At 39.6% G+C, this 24,930-nt stretch overlaps 4 protein-coding genes and 1 pseudogene across 4 annotated transcripts; 3 read left to right on the plus strand and 2 right to left on the minus strand.

The window, feature by feature from the left end:
- Positions 1-2,411: 2,411 nt before the first annotated feature.
- LOC144637568 (uncharacterized) lies at positions 2,412-6,281 on the minus strand (annotated as a pseudogene).
- A 1,867-nt stretch (positions 6,282-8,148) lies between these two features.
- LOC144638468 (dynein light chain Tctex-type 5-B-like) lies at positions 8,149-8,772 on the plus strand. The gene has a single exon (XM_078497668.1). The coding sequence runs from the start codon at positions 8,149-8,151 to the stop codon at positions 8,770-8,772; it is 624 nt and encodes a 207-aa protein (XP_078353794.1).
- A 4,598-nt stretch (positions 8,773-13,370) lies between these two features.
- On the minus strand, positions 13,371-14,299 carry LOC144637708 (uncharacterized). The gene has a single exon (XM_078496778.1). The coding sequence runs from the start codon at positions 14,032-14,034 to the stop codon at positions 13,381-13,383; it is 654 nt and encodes a 217-aa protein (XP_078352904.1). The 5' UTR covers positions 14,035-14,299; the 3' UTR covers positions 13,371-13,380.
- Positions 14,300-15,471: 1,172 nt separating this feature from the next.
- Positions 15,472-20,993, plus strand: LOC144637569 (histamine H2 receptor-like). Its single transcript, XM_078496636.1, has 2 exons — positions 15,472-16,330; positions 20,574-20,993. Exons 1-2 carry the CDS (start codon positions 15,701-15,703, stop codon positions 20,991-20,993), a joined length of 1,050 nt encoding a protein of 349 aa, XP_078352762.1. The 5' UTR covers positions 15,472-15,700.
- Positions 20,994-23,749: 2,756 nt separating this feature from the next.
- Positions 23,750-24,379, plus strand: LOC144637571 (dopamine receptor 2-like). The gene has a single exon (XM_078496637.1). The coding sequence runs from the start codon at positions 23,750-23,752 to the stop codon at positions 24,377-24,379; it is 630 nt and encodes a 209-aa protein (XP_078352763.1).
- The last annotated feature ends 551 nt before the right edge of the window (positions 24,380-24,930 follow it).

The following is a 24,930-nucleotide window of genomic DNA, read 5'->3' on the forward strand; positions in this document are numbered from 1 at the left end:
TAGACTTGCCGCACGCGACATCGCATACAACGTGGACCTTCCTTGGCGCTTGTACGGTTAAGTTGCTGTTGGTAAGTTAAATTTTACTTTCTTTCCTTTCAATTTTGTCATAATGTTGTTGAAAATGATTTTCCAAAGTCTCACATAGGGAAGGTGTGTGCGACATCTGATGAGTACAATGAAATTGTCGTTTTGTTTTCAATGACTGATGTCTAAGCTAGTTTGGTGACTCAAACAAAGAGTGTCCTGATCACCCATTGTACTCAGCAGTCGTTAAAAAAAATGTAAAAATGTAAATACAATTTTAAAGTCCATATAGTCCAGGAGCAAATGTCGCTGAAAAAAGTTCCGTGGGAATTGCGTGAAGATTTTTGCCGAAAAGTGTAAAAGTGTTGTGGAGGGCCTAAGGGACCCGATAAATGTTGTTGGCACTTTTGTAACCCGTGCAGACAGTTTCTATGGGTCGTTTAAATGTGCCCTGTGTGGCTCAGCATGAAAACGAGGCTGAAGTTCTAAATTGCTTCGTGCAAGCTCTAAATTGGTTGAAATATTGTCGTTTTTTGTATTTTAGGACGAAATTTTCCTAGTCCTTAAACTTGTGAAATAAAAATACTATGTTTGCACTGATACTGGTCACAGGTCTTAGCCCTATTGAGACCCGGGGAGAGGGCTTTTTACGCCTGCGCTGACTTTAAACGCTTATAACTTTATCAGGGTTCAACCAAACGCTGCCAAACCTAGCGAGATTATCTAAAATTTATCCGAGGATAATTTCGTAGGATAGATTGTTGTTTCAGGAACTTGACATCACCACGGCAACGGCATTTTGACAGGCATGTTTTTCCAAATTTATAATTTTCGTGTTTCTGTTAATGAAAATTAACTTTAATGCAAATATTTTCACCTTTTTACGGTTCGTAAGCACAGTTTTATTGATTTTAAGTACTTTGCAGTACTTTTAGGTGGTTTTCTTGCGTTTAGGAAAATTTTTAAAATCCAAGATGGCGGATCCAATATGGCGGCTGTTTTGACATTGTGGTGTAATTGCACGTGATGCGACGTAGTCATCCCAGGTGACGTATACAAAAAGATAGACGTTCGGAAATATATACATCCTATTACCTTTATTGTGATTGCCGAAAGTTATTCTAGAAGCTACGTGGTGGTGGTGGATGGGGGGGGGGGGGGTTCTCTCGGTCCAAGAAGGTCCAAAAAAAGCCCGGTCTGAAGGGCCGAGCTAGGTTTTTTTCTTTTAAAAAAAAGCTGCCCTGAATGGCAAGCTTTGAAACAACTGATTACTTCCAATATAAAATTAAGATTCTTAGATATTAATTACTTTCGTATATTGTTTAAAACTGTTAAAATTTCGACATGTTAAGTTTAAAATTAACAATAACTGCAGCAACATAAACCTATTGGGTGTGAACTATAAGAGGTCTAAGATGCCCATTATTTTGCAAAATGTCCTAATAGAATGAAGTGCGAGTCTTTTGGCTTTGAACATGGACAAAGAGGAAAATCAATCATTTTTGAACTTTTGTTTCTTAGGTGTTTCAAAACTAGACTGCTTTTACGTCTACGTAGTGAAAACCGGGTGAAAATTAATGGTAGAAAAAAACCGTTGTTATTACTTAAAGAAGCCTTGAGGTCTATAGAAATTTTTTCATGGCAACAGGGAAGTGAACAAGAAACCGCGATAGGATGGGATACCACTCTCGATCATATCAACCGTTGCATGAAGGTTGCAGGAGGACTTATTGGGATCACTCTAAACCTAAGTGCTAGAGCAAAGTTTTTCCTAAGGCGAAGCAAATGGCTGGGATGTCTTCAGTGATGCAGCTTTTCATAACGCAAAAACAGTTATTGATTGGTTGTTGACCACAATGCGGAACTTTGCTACTCCGTTTAAAGAAAAGAGTAAAGAACTTAAAAATTGTAGTAACCAAAGTGGTCATGATCATGCCTGAAGCAATGAAGAGTGATTTTTGCCATAAAAGTGAGAGAGATAGGGTACTTTGTAAGATATTTGCTAAAGACAGAATCCACTTGAACATAGTGAACCGCTGGTCCCAGAACAAATAAACGCAAACTTCTTCCTTGGAAAGACAGCGGAAAGGTATCAAAGTATCCGTTGCAAGGATAAAGTGGTCACGACTAATGATAGTATGCAAGAGCCAGACGGGGCAATCTACTGTGGTGAATGAATGAATGAAAACTTTATTTAAGTGTCAAAGCCTTATAGCCTGGAAAATAATACCATACTAATTACGGGACACTGCTAAAAACTAAAAGCTACACTAATACTAAATATAAATACAATAAAAATATATATGAGTCATATAAAAATGTTATTATAATCTATGGTGTAAAAAATGTTAAAATCTAATAATAATGAATTGACTTGAGAGGCACTATGTGCAGTATAGGATGCATCCCTTACAGCCGCTGTCCATTAAGGGAGTTATATCTTTTTTGCGAATACGGCCGGTTTGTGAAAGCCTGCAGTGTCTTGGCTGATCTGTCAGCCGTAGAAAGTTTTCCCCATAGTTTGGGTCCTACATAACGCAAAGAGTGCTTTCCATAAGTAACAGTGTTGTATCTAGGAGTTGAAAAATCTGATTGCCTCAGGTTATACGTGGAATTATGCTCGTTAAAAATGTTACAGATGCTATTTGGACATAATCGATGTTTAACTTTATACATGAGAATACATATGTCCTGTAAACGCCTGTTCGCTAGCGTTGGTAACTTGGCTCTCTCCAGTAGATCAGTATAACTAGCATGCTTGTTCTTGTAAACGGCCCCACAAGCCCCTTTCCTGTAGTCGTTCAAGTTTGCGTGCATCGCTAGCTCTACAAAAGTGCCACACTAGGTGACAATAAGTAAGGTGTGGTAGTACAGCTGACTTGTATAACTGAAGTTTGGCCTTAGTGGGGATTAAGTTCCTTATCGCATTAGTACGCCGATTCTCTGACTTGCCTTTATGCAGGCTGAGCTAACGTGTTCCGAAAATTTCAGTTTGGAGTCAATAGTTACCCCTAAAAGCTTAAGAGTATCTGCGGTCCTAATTTTCTGATTGTTAGTATAGATAACTCCACTAGTGCCTGAGTCAGTTGTCTTGCTGCAGCCGATGTTTAACGTCTGATATTTCTTTAGGTTTCCGGCCAGCAAGTTTGACTCGTACCACTTTGTTGCCTGATCCGCACTTTCACTAAGCTTAGATGTAACCTCCACTAGATCATGACCACTGTGGTAAATTTGATGATCGTCAGCATACATAGATGGTCTGGTTGCTAAGCACAAGGGAAGGTCGTTCTGAAAAATGTTCCATAGTAACGGCCCCAGGGCAGAGCCCTGGGGACAGCCTCTATTCACCAACCTGTACGAACTGACTTGGTTGCCCATTTTGACACGATTGTATCTGTCACTAAGGTAGCTTTTCAGGAGTTGTATAAGTCCGTCCTGGAAACCGTATGCTTTAAGCTTACTCAACAACAATGGTGGGTGTAGGGAGTCAAATGCCTTTGACATGTCAGTGGAAAGAATGTTTACGACAAGACTCTCGTCCCTTGCCCTCTTCCATGCCTCGACCAGGGTGATCAAGGTAGTTTCACAGCTGTGATGTTTACGATATGCAGTTGAGTTTTCATACATATAGGAGTCAAAACCTGCGGCTATCTGATGACCCACCAGTTTTTCCAGAACTTTGTTTACACATGGAAGGATGGTAATTGGCCTGTAGTTCTCTTTAGAAAGCTTGTCCTCTTTTTAGAGACGAGTTGAAAAGGGTAGTGAGTGGTTTGGACAACTGCTGCGCTCCTATTTTCAGGGCTTAAGATGGAATACCGTCACTGCCAGTAGCTTTGTTTGTGTTCAGCGTTTCAAGAACAGCGAGGACCTGCCCTTGCGTAACAGGTTTTATTTCGATGTTTTGCGTCGAGATTCCGTACTCCTGTTGGATCTTTTGAACACTGGGGTGATCTTTGAAATCTTCCATTGAATTACGCTCAACTGCCGCACCTCCTATTCCGTCTGCTAACGTAGCAACATGTTCTACTAGTACTTCCACAACTTGTTTTTGGTCTTTTATCACATTTAAAATCTATGTTTGCACCAGACGGTATGATGCTCCATTGTTCCGCAAAGAGCTCGTTAATGATAATTCTTACAAGCATGGAGGTGAATCGCAGCAGAGAACGAACACGGCTACTCAGAATAACGAAGATGACATAATAAATGTGGATGCGGAGCCTTAACTATGCAGCACTATGTGTAGCCTGCGAATACAGGCGCCTCTCATTCGCTCCCGCTACTGTAGCGGGAGCGAATGAGAGGCGGCTTTATTCACAGGCTAACATAACTGGAAGTTTTTTCCTGATAGTCCTGCGTGCTGAAAAGCCTTTAAAGACACAGACAAGGACGTAATTAATGCTTTGGGATGTCTTGGAACGACGCTGTATCCAGAATAATAATAGATAATAATAGAGCAGTATGTTTGCCAGACTTTTTAGCTCAGAACAAGCATCTCGAATCATGATGATAAAGACCTCATGTGGTAGATGTGCAAAAAGAACAGGCTACCACCTACGCAGGGTGCACTTTATGAAGCAATTTTCTGTACCCAATACCAGATCATCGCTTTTAACAACGACAGAGTATGCAGTCCTAAGTTACCACAGCCAGATGATTACGGATGGAAAAAATAGGGAGGAGGAATGGACGACTGTAGCGATGCGTAGAAAGTTCATCCACAAAACTTGCTACAATCTGAGAGGGGGAATGGGAGGTTCTGTAGACATATTACATATATTGAAAAGACGTAGCGTCGCCAGACCATACAAAGCCTTTTAATTTCGTTAAATTGCCCAACGCCGGGATATTCATTGATTCCTACTGACATATCTTAAAAACTGTTTGGCGAGGGGACGGGAGGCAGTATGGTTCCAGGTCCGTTTCAGGCTCAATGAACCACAAGAAAATGCCGCCTCGATTTCATGGTCACGTGATCGAGACTATCCATATCAGTTAAGATATTCTTTTGGACAACTCAGACAATTGAAACTGCTAATAGTTATTCTAAAATACCAATAAATACCACATTTTTGTGAAATTCATCATTCAGCCTTGTTTTCATGCTAAGCCAAATAGGCGGTGTTTTTCAATTCCCCTTCTAAAGGCCTTTGCACGGGTTACAAGATTGCCAACAACATTTATTGTGTTCCTTAGGTCCCCCTTAACACTTCTAAACTAGTCGGCAAAAATCTTCACGAAAATCCCACGGGAATACCATTGCTCCCAGACTAATACGCGGGACGAGGTTACCCTCAGTGTCCGAGCCAGAGGCTCATGTATAAGACGTAGGACTATAAGCACCAGGCTAAACTTCAGAATACCCGTTGTGTCTTCTAACCTGCTACTGCAGTCACGAAGCAGTCATAATAAGATTCAGTAGCCGATTTGACGGTCCCGAAATCATCGACTGTAAGGTACTGCCACTGCAGTCCCGCAGTCCCGCAGTCCCACAGTCCCATAGTCCCATAAACGTTGCTGACTTTGTATTATATTATTTTCCTCCTTCGATAAATGTCAAACCAAAATTCTGCTCTTTATTTAACTTTGGGCTTTGCAGATAAGAATGAAACCCTTACAAAGAGCCAATTCGTATCAAAAACAACAAAAAGTGTGCTCACTTCGTTTATAATCAATTATTCGTTTAAAGGCCACCGACGCGAAACAGTTTTGACTTTGGCTCCAGACCTCTCGCTGTCGTACGATGACCAAGCGCAATCGTCGGAAAAGATACTACTGTTTTGCAGTCTACTGTTTTCCGCAAAGATAGTTATTTCCAACAAAAGCAGTCCCAGTCAACACCAGTGCCGTTTTCCGAGAGTCCTATAGCTGGTGTCATATCAGCGACTGATCAAAATCCTGGTACCACCAGTATCGATCGATATCCGTTTACTTGTGTCTTTGCAATTTTTCCTACTTTCTGCATTCCCACTTGAATAAGGCTGATCTATCCGCACATCTTGTCAAGCTCATGATCCTTCATCGCACATTGGATACAAACGTTCCTTTGCCTTCGTTTATCATGATCAACCAGTACATCAGCATCTCTTTATCCACCATAAGCCCACAACTTGGTAATCGTAAGGTTCCGCCACTTCTTGTAGCCTCTTGTTTTGGTTGTTACTGCCATAGCTTTCTGTTTGCGGTATTCCGCATTGCGTTGCATGCTCGTCTTTCTGAACTTTTGGAATGGTTTCACAAGGCGGATTCATTTGGCGAGGTCGTTTTGTTCCTATCGTAATTTTCCAACAAAATAAAATGCCTTTAGTAAATGCTACCTCGTCCCTCATTAGACTTCAGAAGAACACAACCCTTTTCAATTGTTACTAATCTCCCATCACAAAACATCCCACCACACATAATTTTTATTCACATAAGAAAACCTCGGCTGTAAAACAGTTCTGGCCATAATAATAGGTTTACAACAGTCTAAAACCTGTTTGGTTGTTAAAAGTCGCGGATTCGTTTTTTCATTCGAATACTGGGCCTTTGATTTGTCAGTTTTTGTGTTTTTTTAAATTTCCCGCGCGCTGCCATTTTGGATTTTATGACATCAGTGCGTTGCTGTTATTGTAAGGAAGCAGAGGTTCTTTTGTGTGAAACAATTGGACAACGCACTGACGTCATAAATTCCAAAATGGCGTCGCGCGGGAAATTTTAAAAGCCATAATCTTTTCCGTTTAAAAGTGTAATTAATTGCCTATTTCTCCCTTGCCCGGTAAAATTTGAAATTTAGGTATTATCTCAAACAACTCATTGTCAACTTGCCTCAAGAGCAGATCTAGAGGTTCCCTTTAACATATCAAATCGCGGTTTTTCAGTCTTTATTAATAGTAGTTGGCACGCAACACTTGCGTGCTCGGAAAGGCGAAAATAAACAAAGATTTTCACTGTCAGGGGTCTTTTCCCGAAAAGCCACAAGGCATAACCCTAATTTTTTCTCCTATTACACCTACAAATAATGTCAAAAATATATACCATTCAATGGCAACAAATTTTAGAATGTAGATACTTCTAATTTCCGAAACAAATCAAATAACAACGTTTTTTTTTTCACCTGTACACAAATAGTTATATGCATAAAACTGATTTCACAATAAACAGTTCTTTCATTGTCAAAGTTAACAACTTGGATTAGTGGATTAAACAATATCTTAGACAATGGATTTCTTCTACCTTTGTGTAAATGATCACAACTTCACACACGGTCAATTTTAAAGCATCGTCCCATTTCTTTGTAGTTGTTATTTTTTATGGATGTGACAAAGTGGCTGAGTATTCTGAAGTTGCACGAAGCAATGTTAACATGACCACGGCCAGTGGTCACAAATTACTTGCTTCCACTAGAGCCAAGTATACTCTAGTGCACTTGGAACCTAGAGTGTGAAGGGGTAAAACGACTTACTTGAACTTTTCTTGGTGACCATGGAAACTTCGAGCAAGAAGCGAAGTACGCCGCCAAGATGGTCACACCACCTGAGAACGCAGACCAATAGGAAATGGAAGCCAGAGCGCGCGTGCAGCGTGCCGGAACAACTGCCAGCTGAAATCAGAAGAAAAAAGGACGGGGTGCGAGGGAGGAGAAAGAAAGAAAGAAGCGATGTGACTCTATAATCCTATACTTCCTCAGACGCCCGGCCACTACGACGAACCAGACACGCAGCCACATCACCTGGCCACTCCGCGCCGCACACACCCGACCGACGCGACGGGAGGGTGACTGAACCCCGGAGATGAGACAGCACCCGAACTAGTCAGTGGAGCAGGAACGACAGAGTGTGAGGGGAACACTAGCTAGTGGAAGCCAAGTAATAAATCCGGCAGCTACCAAGTTGTTAATCTCGGCGGCAAGTGTGCCACAAAAGAAATCTATTGACACTGTAAGTTGAATTGTTTTCAGGCTAGGCGGCTATTGTGCCATTCCTGTCGTCATTCGATGAGCACCTGTCAAATCTGGTCTAGCTAAGCTCGCATGTCTATTGACCGACTTCTTCTGAAGTGAAACAGAATTGAGGGTGCAAGCTAAGGGATCACAACGAAACAACAACGAAGGCGTGCACGTGTTTTAACTACACTTTCATGGATCAGCCGTTCTTAAACCCAGATGCATTGGCACCACGTGCCCCGTCTGAAGAGGGTAGCATGTCCATCAAGACTATTGCAAATGCAAAGCTCTGGGCTCGCCGACGCCGTAGATCACTTTTCGACCCTCGTGGAAACGAAGACGATTATGGGAACTCATTTCTGTCGCACGCAGACTTTCCACAAGCCAGGGCGAAGTCGACGTTTACTACAAAAACAGCGCATAAAATAATGGAGCAAGTTTTAAACATGGAGTTATCGTTTAAGTCGTACGACGTTAAAGAATGCGCAAATGCATCGAACAACATTTCCAAGGTATTGAAAGAGAAACTTTGCAGCACTTTTGATCTGTCGGGTTGTAAACTTGTTTGCTTGTGCTATATCACAAAGCGGTCAAAGCCTTCACTGGCGATCGATAGTGGTAGTGCTTGGGATGACAGGAGAAGCACGGTCGACAAAGACGCGTTTGTAGATTGCGTGTACAAAAACCAGGACATTGTAGCTGTTGCTTCTGTGTTTCTGATTTACTTCCAAAGGTTGGACAACAAGAAGAGTGCCATGGACTCCTTACAAGCTCCAAGCACAACGTTACCTAAAGTAAGAAGCTCTACTTTCTCCTAGCTAGGGCGCAGAGGGCAGGAATTGTAAAGCAACATTTTTATGAATGTCTCATCGCCGAAGAAAAGGGGCGGAATGGCTGGGTAAAAACGTTTATCAAATCAATTGTCTTCGCCCGCGAGCCGAATGACCCTAAATTCCTCCTGTATTGTACTCAAATTTTAGCCAGTATGTACATGTTGTAAAACCATTCGGCATCTTTGTTAAAATAGATGCTAACTGCAACTAAAAAGAGAGAACGCTTTGGCAATAATGTGGCGCAGTAAAATGAAAAACAAATTTTGAGTGAGATTTGAATGCGCTAGTTTTGCTTGTGGTAAACCAATCATGGTATTAAGTCAAAACTACAGACAATAGGTTTTTTTTAGTCCCGAGGATTGAAAATGTACTAAACTTAACTTTTGGTTTTTCAATTGAGTAAAACTAACGTCTTTTACTTATGTGAAAACGTGTGTGTGCATTGCTTACGGCATGAACTGTATTTTATTCTTAAAATAATGAAAAGCGGTTTTGCCTTAGTAATCCCGCTGGGACAGAGAAGACTAAAGTAGAACAATCTTTTTCAAAACTGGTCTTAGGTTTAAATAATTTAATCTATTTAAAGTCACAAGCAGCACTAATTTTTATTCACGTTTGAAAACGCTATGCGTCATCCACTTGGCGCGTTATTAATAGTTGTTATTTTTTTCTTAATTGAAAAGCACATTTTTATATAAAACTAACTCATTTTTGTTATGCAGAGATTTTTTTGTCTCCCCCTCGAATAATCCTTTAGCAAACAGAGCTGTGTGTATAAATACTTAAATACTCGTTATGTATATACGTTTGGCAGATTAGCACCTTGAATAGAATAATCCCCTTTTTTGTAAAGGTAACCTTGACCTTTTTTAATTGAACGCAAGTTTTAATGCAATATTTTATTTAACAGGAGTTAATTAACAGATTTTCATTTGCCTTAACTTGGAGGAGCAAGAAATCGGTATTTTATTGCAGGTACATTGTACATACAAAAACAATGGTCATATATAGGCTGAAAACTACAGTCAAAACCTGGATTAAAACAAACTTTCACATAGACTTTTAAATAAATTATGAAACTTCTCAGCTTAAAAGTTGTGCTCTATAATTACTACAATGGCTATATTTTTATAATGGAGAAAACACATACTATTTTGCTAAATTCTAATTATATTAATTATTTATTGAGGAATCTAACGGCAATGTACAAACATCTTTGGAACGACCAAGTCCTGAATATCTTAGTTTAACAGATCATTTTGTCTTAATGCACAGTTATGAACATTGTAAATCAGTGTGAGACTACTGTGAACACATTAAAGATTGAATTAAACCACGTCATGTATTTTATTGGGATCAGAGGGATATTTTAATTCACTCACTAAGTGAATATAATTTTCGTCGTTATAATATGAGATCACACACCAGAGCTAAACTTTGAGCGAAGACCGATCAACATGCATGGGTAAACGCTTTTCATGCAAGTTATGAGCCCATGAGTAACTCAAAATAAGCGCCGCGCAATAATCCGTGCTTTGAGCCTACTTCGTCTTTCCCTGGCTTTTGCCAACTTTCTACCTTGCAGTCAGTGTACGTGATTACGCGGGAATTGGTGGTGACGAAATCTTGATCAGAAAAGTGCCCTTGCCCGGGCACGGTGCCCAGATTTTTGCTCAGCTTGTGCTCAGAATACTAATAAAAAAACCGATGCACGTGCTGAATACTAATGACAGAACCGATGCACGTGTTGCCAAGGGTACTAATACCTGGGGGGGGGGGGGTACTCCCTATAATGGCCTATACGGGGAGGCTCCGCCCGAAAGGGGTACCTTTTTCAGGCTCCAGGTATATAAAAGGGTAGGGATTTCATAAGTTCAGGTATATGAAAGGGTAGGGAAATCTGCCATAATGATATTTTAAGGCCTTAAAACATTTAAAATATTTCGAGCAGACGCAACTTTTGGCTGTATCGTCTTAATTTATTAAGCGCTACATAAAAAATGGGGTAAATGTGATGTCGTTTAGGTATACGAAAGGGGGGCCTTTTTGCATTAAAAGGTATACAAAAGGGGTACCTTTTCTTTAAAAATGGTATATAAAAGGGTAAGGGGTTGGATCTCCGGGCGGAGCCTCCCCGTACAAAACTTTTTCGAGTACCCCCCCGGGTACTAATAACAGAACCGATGCACGTGTTGCCAAGGGTACTAATAACAGAACCGATGCACGTGTTGAGTACTTATGACAGAACCGATGCACGTGCTGAATACTAAATGCTGAAGCAGCTAAAGGATTGTTCTCATATGATCGCACCGATCGTTTCTATCGCATCGATCGTTTGAAAATACTGAAACGATCGTAGGCGAACGAAGCCATTGGAAGCGATCGGGGGTTCCCATATGATCGTCCCGATCGCCTGGTATGAGCGAAGACTTCAGTAAACAATCATTTTAGCCCTATATCCAACACAGTGGCAGCCTTCAATGAAAGAGCAAAACTCGTGTCGACTCGTGGCCTCCTACCTTCTCAGTTATCACAGTTTTACGGCGAAGAAGGGAAAGAGAAGCTAGAAGGATAGAACACGGGCGATCCAAGCGATCGTGTTCGCCCCAATCGCCGTAGACGTTAGCGATCGTCTGTGTAATGTTCTTCCACGCCCCTAACCCTTCTTAGAGCAAGGAGGGCGCATCTTATCTTTACGTTCCCTCTTAATCTCATCTCATGCCCCTTTTGCAAGCTTTTTGAGCACTTCCTGAATTCGAGTCACAAGTAAATGATGGAAAATGGTAACAATGTCAGATGTTCGCCAGCTTTTTTTACCAACCGTACTGCTTTGTGGGGCAGATTTAATTTTTTTAATTACTATCATACCCATCATTTTGAGTTGATCATGGACTCATAAAAACTTTGTACGGAGCAACACGCCGGGACATGCATGAAAAGCGTTTACTCATGTTGATCGGTCTTAGCTCAAAACTAAACTCTGGTGAGACCACATTAACGAAAAAAATATATTCACTTGATGAGTGAAAAATTACCTCTGATCCCAATAAAATAAATCACTTGGTTTAGTTTCACTCACTTTAATCTTTAATGCGTTCTTAGTAGACTCACACCAATTTACAATGTTCCTTAGAGTGCAAATAAGACAAAATGATCTTTTAAACTAAGATATTCGGGAATTAGTCTTTCTAAAGATCTTTGTACATTACCACTCAATACCTTAAAATATTTTCTATAACAAAATACGTAAATATATTTACAATTAAGCAAAATAGTATGCGTTTTTCTCCATTACAAAATGTAGCTATTTTAGTAATTGTGGCGCTTAGCTTTTAAGCTGAGAATTTTTTACAATCTATGTAAAAGTCCATGTGAAAGTTTGTTTTAATCCAGGTTTTGACTGTAATTTTAAAGTCTATATATGACCAAAGAATGCGAAATACAGACCGGTTTTTCGTATGTAAAATGCGCCTACAGTGAAATCCCAATTTCTTGAACCGGTTAAACGGTTAATTAACTCAACTACTCCGACCAAGGCCACCTAACAGAATCCTTGTTAAATAGGGAATGAAAACCTTTTATGATATAAAAACACTTTCCACAAATTGTGGATCTGTACCAGCTGCTTGCTATAGAAGCAATAAATTTCTGACCATTTTCGAACATTTTGGTCAACTTGGAGTAGTCATACTGTAGCTGGCTAAGGTTACATTACCAAAACACTGACTATTCGGCTCTTCAAGGTCCTAATCTGTCAAAACGCATATACATAACAAAGTATATTTACACACAGCTCTGTTTGCTTAAGGCTTATTCGATGGGGAGACAAAAAAATCTCTGCATAACAAAAGTGAGTTTAGTTTTATAGAAATGAGTTATTCAATTAAGACAAAAATATCATCTATAACAACGTGTGCCAAGTGGCTGAAGCATATGGTTTTCAAAAATACATTAACGTGAATGAAAATTAGTGCAAAACTAAGATCACTTTGAAAAAGATTGTTCTACCTTTGTCTACTCTGTCCCATCGGGATAACTAATTGAACCTTAAGTGGCACTCGAAAACAAAACCGCTCTTCATTGTTCCGAGAATAAAACACAGTTAATGATAAGCAATGCACGTACACGCTTTAACACAAGTAAACAAGGTTTGGTATTACACAATTGAAAATTTCAAAGTCAAGTGCATTCTTCTTTCTAATGACAGACAAAATGACTTATACTCTTCATATAATATCACGTATACTGAGTAACGAAGAACAGCCGTGGTTCTTTCAAATTTTGCTGACCGAGCAAATTTTCCTTTTTTGTATTACGAGACTGAGCCCTTTAAGCGCCAAAGCGTTCTCTCTTTTTTTTGTACGGTTTGCATCTTACGCCAACAAAGCTGCCGAATGCTTCATTACCTCTCACAATGGTTTTACACCATATACATGCCTCAAATTTGATTACAATACAGGAAGAATTTATAGTGATTACTCGCGGGCGAAGGAAATTGATTTGATTAACGTTTTAGCCCAGTCCATCAATTTTCTTCGGCGGTGAGACATTCGTCAAAACGTAACTATACCTTTCCTGCCATCTGCTAGCTGGCTAGGAGAGAGAAGCGCTTCTTACTTTAGGTAACGTTGTGCTTGGGGCTTGTAAGGAGTCCATGGCACTCTTCTTGGCCAACTTTTGGTAGCAAATCACAAACACAGAAGCAACAGCCACAATGTCCGTGTTTTTATACACGCAATCTACAAACGCGTCTTTGTCGACCGTGCTTCTCATTTCATCCCAAGCACAGCCACTGTCAATCGACAGTGAAGGTTTTGCCCGCTTTGTGATATAGCACAAGCAAACAAGTTTACAACCCGACAGATCAAAAGTGCTGCAAAGTTTCTCTTTCAATACCTTGGCAATGTTGTTCGATGCATTAGCACATTCTTTGGCGTCGTACGACTTGAACGATAACTCCATGTTTAAAACTTGCTCCATTATTTTATGCGCCGTTTGTTTATCGAATGCTGCCTTATTGTCGTGGTTCTGAGCCAACAACGACTTCGCCCTGGCTTGCGGAAAGTCTGCGTGTGACAGAAACGAGTCTCCATAATCGTTTTCGCATCGATGAGGGTCGAAAAGTGATCTACGACGGCGGCGTGCCCAGAGCTTTGCGTTTGCAATAGCCTTGATGGACATACTGCCCTCTTCGGACGAGGCGGGTAATGGTGCCAATGCAGCAGGGTTTAAGAACGGCTGCTCCATAAAATTGTAGTCGAAACACGCCTTGTTCTTGATTCTTTGTGAACCCTTGCAACCTCAGTTCTGCTTCAGTGTAAACGAAGGCTCTCGGACAATTTGACCTGTTTGGGAAGTATAGCCCCAAGTGAATCCTGGTTATATCCAGTTTTGACAATTTTAATCGAGGACAATAAGGAAACGTTGACAAAAATAATTCATTTAGCTTACTAGGTTAAATAACTTTAGTTACCTTACTTCTTGCGTAAGCTCTTATTCAGAGTTATGTGCAAGTAATACTGATCTCCTTCTAAACTAAAGAAAGAAAACTTTTATCCACGCAAAGATGCGTAATTCCGGCGGCGGTAGAAGACGACCCAAAAATTGTAATTGAAGTTAATAAACATTTACGTGCAAAACTGACAATAAAAAGCCTTTTTGAAATGACTCGCTAAGCATGTGAGTTGACTTAAAAAGGTCTAAATAAAAGAAAGCTGCACACTTCATTTGGCCTCCAATTCCCATGTGCCCATTGTCATCAAAGAAAAAAGATCCTTTCAACGCGTTGCTTTTGAGAAGAAAGAAAAGATTTTTTGTTATGAATCAGCTCGAGGAGAACAGTTACCATGGAGACCGGTACCTGGAAGCTGAAAATAATTCTCCGTAATGATAATGATACCTCCCCTTAATTTTTAGTTCTGAGAATTCAAGTAGTGGCACATCAAGACGAAACTATGCCTTAGTTGATTAATTTGTAAACAACATCTGGTTTCATTGTAGGGACATTATCCATCGGAGTACTAACAGGCAAAGTTTACGGACGAATAACGCCATGATTTGTAAAAGGAATCAAAATATATACATTTAGTAGATACCACACAAGTGAATAGTGCTATTCACCTCCGAGCGGCTAAAGAGAAACAAACTGCCTTCGCATGTCGCTTTTCTTTACAGAAAGTGATGTTTCGGTACGCTAGTTATTCAACTTGTGTGGTATATACTAAAACAATTATTCACCGAAGTGGAGGTGAATGTGGCGGATATTTACCGATCCGCGGACACTATTTACCTCCACTTCGGTGAATATTTGTTAAATATATTATTAAACAAGAAGGTGTGCTATAAAAGGGATTGTGCTTCCCACTTCACAGATCTTCACACCTTCGGACGCGAAATGCAAATTTGTTCTTTTGCAATCATAAGTGTCTTAAACACTAAACATACATCAAACCCTCAAGAAAACAAATAACCTTGACAAAATTATGATATAACTTGCTAGTGATTAACAGAATATTATAAGCAAATATAAAACACATTTTATCAGTAACTGTTATGGAAAATACGCAAAGTCATGACGTTCATGAACGCATTGTGCTATTCTGCTCCATTTGCGTTTGAAAAAGTAAAACAAAACAATTTTGAGCTTCCGCTTGATAGTCGTGCCCTTTGCTAATTGCCCAAAAATATAAAATGAAAACAAAGAAGATTTTTTTCTCACAAAAAAAACAGCCTTCTAGCGCCTTGTAGTGTTGCTAAAAAAAAGCTTGTTTTCTTTTTTCTTTTCTTTACTTGAATCTTTCAGGAAATAAGCGTGGTTGGAATATAATATTCAAAATTTGTTTAAGAACAAGCAGATGGTCAGATCCCTTCTCTTCTCTACAGCCTCTTTTCGTACTGAGACCCACACGACAAAATGAAAATTCAAGAAAAATCTTTTACTGCCGAAATTGTAATGGTGTTTCTTACAGTGCTGTTAACACTTGTAACGATTATTGGTAACGGATTCTATCTCGCCATCTTTTCCCGCTTTAAAGTGTTTCGGCGTAATTTCACAAACATTCTCATTGCCAGTCTTGCTGTGGTCGATTGCCTCAATGTACTTTTCAACGTCCCGCTGTTTACTTTATTTTTTGTCGTGGAACCAAACTGGCTGAAAGGGAAAGCATGGGCTATAATCTCTTATCTGCTACGAAAAGAATTTGGTTTTCTTAACTTGATGTCCATGACTGCGCTCATGGCAGACAGGTTCTTTGCAGTGCACCTTCCCTTGAAGTACTTAACATGGAAGACAACCAAGAAAGCCAAAATAGCTGTATTCCTTATGTGGCTGGTATGTACCATAGTGGTGGTGTTACTTGCTGTGCCCTTGTTTAGCATGGACCTTGACGGCCTGCCAGTAGCTGCATCTCGGATAGTGATATTCGAGAAAGGGCGACTGATTGTGGGGCCAATTATTGTTTTATTCACGATTGCTTCAACTGTGCTTGGAATATTGACGTGCTGTTCGATTCACCAAAAGAAAAAAGAGGTAAGAGAACTTCGCGTATATTACATTCTTTTTCTGTATATGAATATAGCTGCGTTTTTCCGGCCCAAGCTGAATATTCTTATTTTTCAGCTTACGTTAGGCTGAAAACATTCTTGTGAACATATGTTTTGATTATACCGTACGACATTTCCGAAATGTGTTGTATACCATACATATGTATAATTACAAGTCTACCAAGCAGTCGTCACAACAAGTGATAAATCTGAATCGAACGTGGGGCTTACAGCAACAGAATTCAAATCGAGGTGGAGAAACCACCAGACGATATTCAAAAATGAACAAAGAAAAAACGACACAGAACTAAGCAAGTACGTCTGGGAACTAAAAAACAAAAGAGAAAATTTTGTTATCAAAGGGAAAATTCTGGCAAGAGCGAAAGCTTACACAAACATTGCGAAGCGTTGCAACATCTGTACAACCGAGAAATTTGTAATTATAACGAAGCCAAATTTAGCAACGCTAAATAAGCGAAATGAACTAGTGTCGACGTGCAGACACCGACGGAAGTTAATTTTAAAGTACAGCTTCCTATAGTTTAGTGTTTTATAACATAGAGGGCAAAATTACTGAATGCTGATTGGCTGAGACAGAGGGCATTTTTCCTATTGGTAATGCCCCGGGCAAATACTGATCCTGATTGGACAAACAGGATGCCCGAGCTGAGCGCTGCACTCGTGGCTCAAGACGGCGGGATTGAACAGAATTTTCAAACACAGCGCCGCGACACGATCGAGACCAGTCCGCAGAAGGAGAAAATGGAAGGAAACGGGGTGAAGCCGAAACGAAGATCCGAAAGCTGAAACAGAAGATTATTACAGTTAAACTGTACAAAAATGCAGACACTTGGAGTGTGCGACGATTCATTCTTAGCGGCCGGCTACTGACATCTCCGTTTCGCTCTGTATCTCAAGACCACACCAGCAACCCAGGATATAAAGGAGGAAATATTTTTGTGAAAGAATGTCACATTTACCGGACAAATTACTTCTACAAGTTGTTTGGGGTCGTCGTTTGCTGTTATTTATGTCAAGGACGACATGTGAAGCCGCTCGTAGAGAAAAGCTAGTGAAAAGTGAATAATTAGTTAGTTTTTGAGTTTCGCTTTTCAGTTGTTAATACATTTTTTTTTTCACGACTTTGATACCTTTCATTGCAAGAATGTCAGCGTTTTTCGAACGCAAGATTGCTATATGAGGAACTTTTCGTTTCGAAGCCATTAAAGCTTCGCGCGAAATATTTATTAGCATCGACATTTTAATTTTGCCCTTCATCCGTATCACATGTTCGTATTAGGATTTTTTGCAGGTGTAGATTGCCTCGTCGTCGGATGCTCCTAACACGCGTGATATTAATCCTTTTTTACTCGGCCCATGCGATTACCTATACTAACACAGCGCGTGCAAGTTTGTTTAGAATTTAACAAATTGACATCAGTTTTTTATGCGTCTGTCCTGTTATTGATGGTAAATTGCGTCATAACATTGTCAAAGTGTTGTAGTTCCGCGAGCCGATAGGCTCGGACAGACGCATAAAAAACTGATGTTATTTTTTACAATAACAAAAAGCCAAAACTGATTTTAAAACGAAGGAAAGAAATGCACGAGGAAGATGCGATTGCCGTACGGCCGCAGAATCTAATGTCGTCGCTGGAATTCGGAGAATCACATTCACAGGCTCGTAAATTAAAAGTTTGGTAAGAATACGGACAGAAATACAAGAGAAAATTCGAATGGTTCAACTAACCTTAAATCCAGTGAAAAGTGTTCACAAAATAATCGGCTAAAACGCGGTTCAGCTTCGTAATTTCATTGACAGCACACATTCCCGCTCAACGCCGATTTTCAGGTCTGAATCCTCAATGACATCCTCATCTTTTCGCTTTCCGGTTGCAATGGTTTCTTAAGTTTTAACCGATAAATTTTTGATGATTTTCTAATTAAAGATTTTTAGTCTCGCGGAATAATTCTCAATTCACCAAGAATACAGCGCTAAATCAGCGCTGAAAAGTTTGACAAACTCTTCGCTGATTGCGTCAGCAACGAGTTTCATGCGTCTGTCCTCTTATTGACAATGAAAATTAACCAATCAGCGCGCGTGAATTCGCTGAGTTATTGTAAAAAATTTTATTGCTCAGCACAAAGTGACCAAGCACGCGCATTTATAACGGTTTAATATTTACCGGTTTTTTCTACGCTCCGAAGTCGCGTACAACAACATTGATGTGTAACGTAGTTAACGTAACTTCAGTTATGGATATCAACTGATGAGTGGGCCGACTAACGTTGGCCTACGAAACAGAACTGTCTTAAGATCCATGTACTCAAGGTCTGAGTAGAGCACCAAATAATTATGTATAATTACATGTACAATTTATAAAAATGTCATTAGCATCGAACATTTTGTTAGGAAGGTTTTTTTCGTTTTTGTTGGCTAGTTTTGCCGTTTAGACCAAGGCTAAGAATTTTTACGGTGGTTTAGTTAAAACATATAATTGTATTGTATTTATAAGCTTTCAAGACACAAAAAATATATTACTTTCAAAATCTCAGCCTGCAGTTTATTTTTAAAATATTCTTAAAAATTAACAAATTTCAGCCTCGATATCTTATAGAATAAATTCTTATATAGAAACGCAGAATATAAAAAGGCGTGTACATGAACCCATATGTGAACTATAGTCCCATATGTGAGTTATAAACCCATATTTGAGCTTTACAGGTATTTGCCGCTGAGAAAGTTATGGTTTTCAAACAGTTTAGTCTGTGGTGGGCATAGAAATCAGAGAGTTTTGGTCTACAATAGAGTATCATTTGACCAGTGGTATGAAGAATTAAGTCCAGAATAGGAAAAGAAAGTTGGAAGAGAAAGAGGCTTTTTTTAATCGTAAATGAAATCAACTGCAGCAGAATTGTTTACAGATGGTTTTCCATTAAAAACTGAGAGGGCCATAATTTTTAGTGTTTGCGGCTATTGCATTGGCCAATTTTTAATATTTACTGTTTCCGAAGAAAAAGACTGTTAAGTGTTTGGAGGGTTTTCAGTGAGAAACCAATAGTCTTTTAGCATTGTAAATTCTGATCTGCTCTTCAAAAATCGGTAAAAAAATCACTCATGAACTTAGAGAAAATTTTCGGATTTATCCTCTGACACCTTCGGTAGTCTCCGGACATCTTCGGTAGTCTTAAGAAATGTTCGGCAGTCTTGGAGATTTTTCGGTGATTTTCGGAAGTCCTCCGAAATGATCGGAAATCGTCGGAAAATGGCCGAAGACATCTTGATATACTAAACAAAATAATATTAGCCTTTTTGGAGCCGTTTTTGTTTTTTATGGATAAAATGCACTGTTACAGTGAATCTTTATACAATGTACTGCTAGTGTTAAAATGCCTAAAATTTAACTGTTTCAATTGCAGAGCCAAAAAATTAACTGTTTATAGTGTTATCAGTGTACCCTCATTCCGACCCCCTAAAAACACTAATAATGGTACAGTTTTAAAAAAGCAAGTCTTGGCAGGGTAGCGATTTTTGGTGTCTTGTATAGTATAGGGTTGCAAAATCCGCTGAACATGTTCTAGTATAGGGTACGGGTTTCAGAGACCCAGCTGCACAACCCCACCAAAAAATGTATATAGAGGTATCCCCGCCTGGAGTTTATTAGCCTTTTCCCTGTCACTATTTTGATACGTGGGAGGCGAGGTGGTCTAATGATTAGTGTGCTGGGCTACGGATCGAGCGGTCTGGGTTCAAAGATGGCCGAGGTCATTGCAATATGTTTTGGGCAAGACAAATTTGTTTCATCCTTCCTCTCCTAACCCAAGTGTAAAAATGAATACCAGCGAAATGATGCTGAGGGGTAACCCTATGATGGACTAACATTCCATCCAGGGGAGGAAAGATATTCTCCTAGTATACAGTTTCAGTTTACGCCTTCAGTTGGCTTGCATAAATATAAGGAATACAACTTTAACAACGCAATTATTTTGGATCAGTCCCCATAAAAATTTCTCGTTTGACACAAATTCGCAGAATATAGACGTCTTTAGAGAACATTGTGGGAAACTTCTGTCTCGCTCGCTTTACTCGCAGTTCATTCGAACCACACAGTTAACACCGTACAACAAATTTTGCCTTGGGACTCCTTTCCCCCTCCCTATCCCCAAAGTTTGTACGGACGAACTGAAAGGAGGGCGTACGCTGACGTCATAACCAACCAGTTGTGTCTTTTGTTTCTCCTTAGAGAATGCTGCTCAATTTGCCTCCCCTTCGTGCCGAGGCAAGGCTTAAGATGGATATCAAAGCAACTAAAACTGTAGCCATGACGACTGGACTGTACTACATCTGTTACATTCCAGCAATTGTCTTCTCCATTTGGCGTCGCACCCGTGAGGAGAGAGAAATCTTCGTTTTCATGGTTACTTTTTGCGTGTTTCTCTCAAGCGCCCTCAATCCAATCATCTATGTAGCACGAAACAGAAGAGATCGGTCCGCTCTCAGACAACTTCTCAAAGATCCTTGTGGAACAAGCGCATATCGAGAGAATCCTGTCAGAAAAGAACAAGAAGCGAGGCAACGAGAAAGGAAACCGCAGATTGAAGGAGAAGAGTTAAAGGATGGCAGAGACACTGGGGCGTGCGTTAAGACCTGGCTCAGATCCTGAGTGCAAAAAAGAAATAAAAGCGAAGCAAGGAGAGATGGAACCGCAGATGGAAGGAGAAGATTTAAATGATGGCAGAAACACCGCAGCATCCTTAAGATCTGGTCCAAATTCTGAGAGCGGCACAAGACCACCGTCTTCATCAGCGAAACACCAGATGTACCAGTCGCGTAGCGCCGTAAAAGTAGCATGGGAAAAAAATGAAGAGGACAGTGACAGACTAGATGAACCGGTTGCCGTTGCTGGGAAGGCCAGACGGGGTGGCGTGAAAGTACAAGATAAAGATGTCAGGTCTTCTGGTTCGATGAGAGAAAGGAGCAAGTCTGGGAATGCAACAGGAGGAAACGAAATGGGAACTTCTCCTGGAGTAAAGGCCAGACCGCGTAGCTCTGGGGTCGACGTTCATCAGTACCTTGATGGCGATAAGTATTATCGGCGTTTAAAATCTTCCTTAGCGTAAAAACGAACGGTCCAGTTGGAAATTGCAGACAATAGTGTTGTTGAGACCTCTGAGCAAGCAAACTGTTTCAGTTATTCGAATTCTGTTATGGTTATTCCGTGCGGGCTTACAGTGTTAGGTTTGCAACTTATCTCCTTGCGACTTTGACGCTCTTATTTGAGTGATTTGCAACCACATGATATCCTTCTAAACTAAATAAAATGTCTGTCCAAGCAAAGCTACGTAAATCCAGGGATGGTAAAAGACAATCCAAACATTGCAACCGAAGTTGACAAACGTTTGCGTGCAAAATTAACAATAAAAACCCTTTTTGAAATGACTCACTTTATCTGTCATATGTTCTCCAATTCCCATGTGCAGTTTCCAGTTACTGTCATCAAATAAAAAAGACCCTTTCAACGCATTGCTGCTGAGAAGAAAGAAAAGAGTTTCCTTAACCCAATCAGTTCGATCAGTTACGGCATGGAGACCTGTAAGCTCAGGGTTGCCACCGGAACAAGGAAAGTTGATCACATCACCCCTACGTTAAAGCAACTCCATTGGTTGCCGGTTGCTTGGCAGCTTGAAGTCAGAGACGCTGTAATGGCTTATAAATGTTTGCACGGACAAGCCCCAGCATATCTGCGCAGCAAATTTATTGTTAGAGCTGACGTCCATTCTATCAATACAAGACACCGAAACAAGTTGGATGTCCCGCTATTCAAAACAGCTACAGGCCAGCAGTCATTTGTATTCAGAGCTACTCGGCTTTGGAACGAACTACCAAGGACCCTAACAGACGTTAATAGTTTGAGTATTTTTAAGGATGCTATAAAACGTCGCGCTTGGAAGAATTTTAGTGAAACATAGAACCCTTTTAAACGTACCCCTTTGTAATATTTAGAATGATTTTATTTTTAGCTATACATTTTTAACATTTTATTGTAATTTGCCCTGAAAAACCATTTTTGGAGAGGTAAATAAAATCTTATCTTATCTTATCTCAAAATATCAATTCTCCGTAATGATAACGATACCTCTCCTTTATTGTAGTTCTGTTAATTTGTTGGTACATCAAGACAATAATATGCCTTTGTTGAAGAATTTGTTTAAAGTGAAAACTTTCTTTAAACAACTTATAGTTTCATTGTAGGAACATCGGTTCAATAAATCCTTCGGAGTACTAATCAAAGATCACGGACGAACAATGCCATGTATAAGTTAAAGGGACGCTGTCACGGCTGTAATAAGTTTGTTTATTAAGTTTTGCCAAATACTCGCTATGAAAGTTAATTTTGAAAAGAAATTTTTCTTTTCAGTCTAAAAGACAAAATAATTTAAAGTTACAAGCAAACAAGATTAACTTTGAAAACTGTTCAACCAAACAATATTTCAAAAACTCATATCGCAATCCGTTTTAATCTACGTCACTTTTGCCATCCGTACCTCTTTTTATTTGCTTGTTTTGAAATGTTCCTTCACCGTTTTAAGCGGTTTTTTTATATTTCACTGATTTGATGCCATTTCCCATGATAAATTTAGTTAAAAACCGTGACACAGTTCCGTTAACGCCATGTTAAGTGGGGTATACAATTTTCGGTGAATGTTAAAGGGAATCGAAAAAATAGTTATTTAAAAAAGACGCTTTGCTTAAAAAGGGATTCAGTGCTTCCTACTTCACACCTTTCGGGGGCAAAATGCAAATTTGTACTTTTGCATTCAAAGCACGTTGCGTTTCAAGCCTTCAAACTGCACATGCTTTAATATCCCACGAAAACAAAAAAGCAATGACCAAATTATAATGTAACTTGCTCGTGTTTTAACAGTATATTCTAAGCAAAAATTAAACACATTTTATCAGTAACTGTTATGGAAAATACGCAGGGTTTTTTGTCAAATGTTGTACGCTTTTTAGTTGACTCAGTGACAACTAAACGTGAAAATGGCCAGGCAAAGAGTCTTTTCTACCGGTACTCCTTCTTTAAAGGTTGTTTCTTCCATTAAAACAAGGTACAGTCATGACGTTCAAGAACTCTCTCTAATATCCTGCTTCATTTGCTTGAAAAAAACAAAACAACTTTGATCTTACATTTGATAGTCATTTCCTTTTGCTGATTGCCCAAGAATTGTGATAACAAAAAAGAGGCGCCTTTTAGTGTTGCTACAAAAAAGGTTGTTTTCTTCTTTCTTTTTTTCACTTTAATCTTTCAGGAAATAAGCGTGGTTGGAATATAAAATTTAAAATTAGTTTGAGAACAAGCAGATGGTCGGATCCTTTCTCATCGCTGCAGCATCTTTTTTCTTCGACTAAAACGGCAAAATGAAAATTCAAGAAAAATCGTTTACTACCGAAGTTGCAATGGTGTTTCTTACAGTGCTATTAACATTTGTAACAGTTATTGGTAACGGATTCTATCTCGCCATCTTTGCCCGCTTTAAAGTGTTTCGGCGTAATTTCACAAACATTCTCATTGCCAGTCTTGCTGTGGTCGATTGCCTCCAAGCACTTTTCAACGTCCCGCTGTTTACCTTATTTTTTGTCGTAGAACCAAGTTGGCTGAAAGGAAAAGCATGGGCTATAATCTCTTATTCGCTAAGATTAGAATTTGGTTTCCTCAACCTGGTGTCCATGACTGCGCTAATGGTAGACAGGTTCTTTGCAGTGCACCTTCCTTTGAAGTACTTTACATGGAAGACAACGAAGAAAGCCAAAATAGCCGTATTCCTTATATGGCTGGTATGTACCATAGTGGTGGTGTTACTTGCTGTTCCCTTGTTTAACATGGACCTTGACGGTATGCCAGTAGGTACATCCCGAAAAGTGATATTCGAGAAAGGAGTACTGATTGTGGGACCAGGTGTAGTTTTATTCACGATTGCTTCAACTGTGCTTGGAATCTTGACGTGCTATTCGATTTGCCAGAAGAAAAAAGAGGTAAGAGACTTTTAAATCGTATTTATTACCCTCTTTTGTTGTTGTTGTTGTTGTGGCTTTTTTTTAGAAATATCTTTTTTCCGGCCCAAGCAGAATATTCTTATTTTTCTGATTATATGTTAGGCTCAAAATATTTCGCTTGTGAATATGTTTTTTGATTATACCGTATGACATTTCCGTTTGTGCTGTATACCATAAATATATATGGGTTATTGACCAAGCGTGAGGTCAAGATGGCAGGATATTGGCCAAGTTCTTTTTTAGCGTGTTTATGGACCGAGACGAAGTCGTGGTCTATAAACACGCAAAAAAGAACGAGGCCAATATCCTGCCATCTTGACCGAACAAGCTTGGCCAATAAAGGATTCATTATTTGACTTTTTCGAGTACTGAAAAGGAAGCCAGTTGCATGCACAATCAATGGCGCACGCATAAATCATTTCATTGGTTTAAAAGTTTAACGAGTGACTGTCAAATTCTTGAATGAATCGAGTTGAAGTAAAACGACGCGACAACAGCGAAATTCAACTCTTTTTAACTGTCAAAAGGATATTGAAATGGCTAAA

Source organism: Oculina patagonica, chromosome 14 (assembly GCF_052425735.1).
Source record: "Oculina patagonica isolate OP01 chromosome 14, crgOcupat, whole genome shotgun sequence".
Taxonomy (NCBI): Eukaryota; Metazoa; Cnidaria; class Anthozoa; order Scleractinia; family Oculinidae; genus Oculina; species Oculina patagonica.

What these genes read in the sequence shown, in the direction of transcription:
- LOC144638468 (XM_078497668.1), top strand. Translation starts at nt 8,149, where the DNA reads ATGGATCAGCCGTTCTTAAACCCAGATGCATTGGCACCACGTGCCCCG.
- LOC144637708 (XM_078496778.1), bottom strand. Translation starts at nt 14,034, where the DNA reads ATGGAGCAGCCGTTCTTAAACCCTGCTGCATTGGCACCATTACCCGCC.
- LOC144637569 (XM_078496636.1), top strand. Translation starts at nt 15,701, where the DNA reads ATGAAAATTCAAGAAAAATCTTTTACTGCCGAAATTGTAATGGTGTTT. An exon ending in AAGAGGTAAGAGAACTTCGC is followed by an intron (nt 16,331 to 20,573) that starts GTATATTACATT and finishes GTTTCTCCTTAG; the next exon opens with AGAATGCTGCTCAATTTGCC.
- LOC144637571 (XM_078496637.1), top strand. Translation starts at nt 23,750, where the DNA reads ATGAAAATTCAAGAAAAATCGTTTACTACCGAAGTTGCAATGGTGTTT.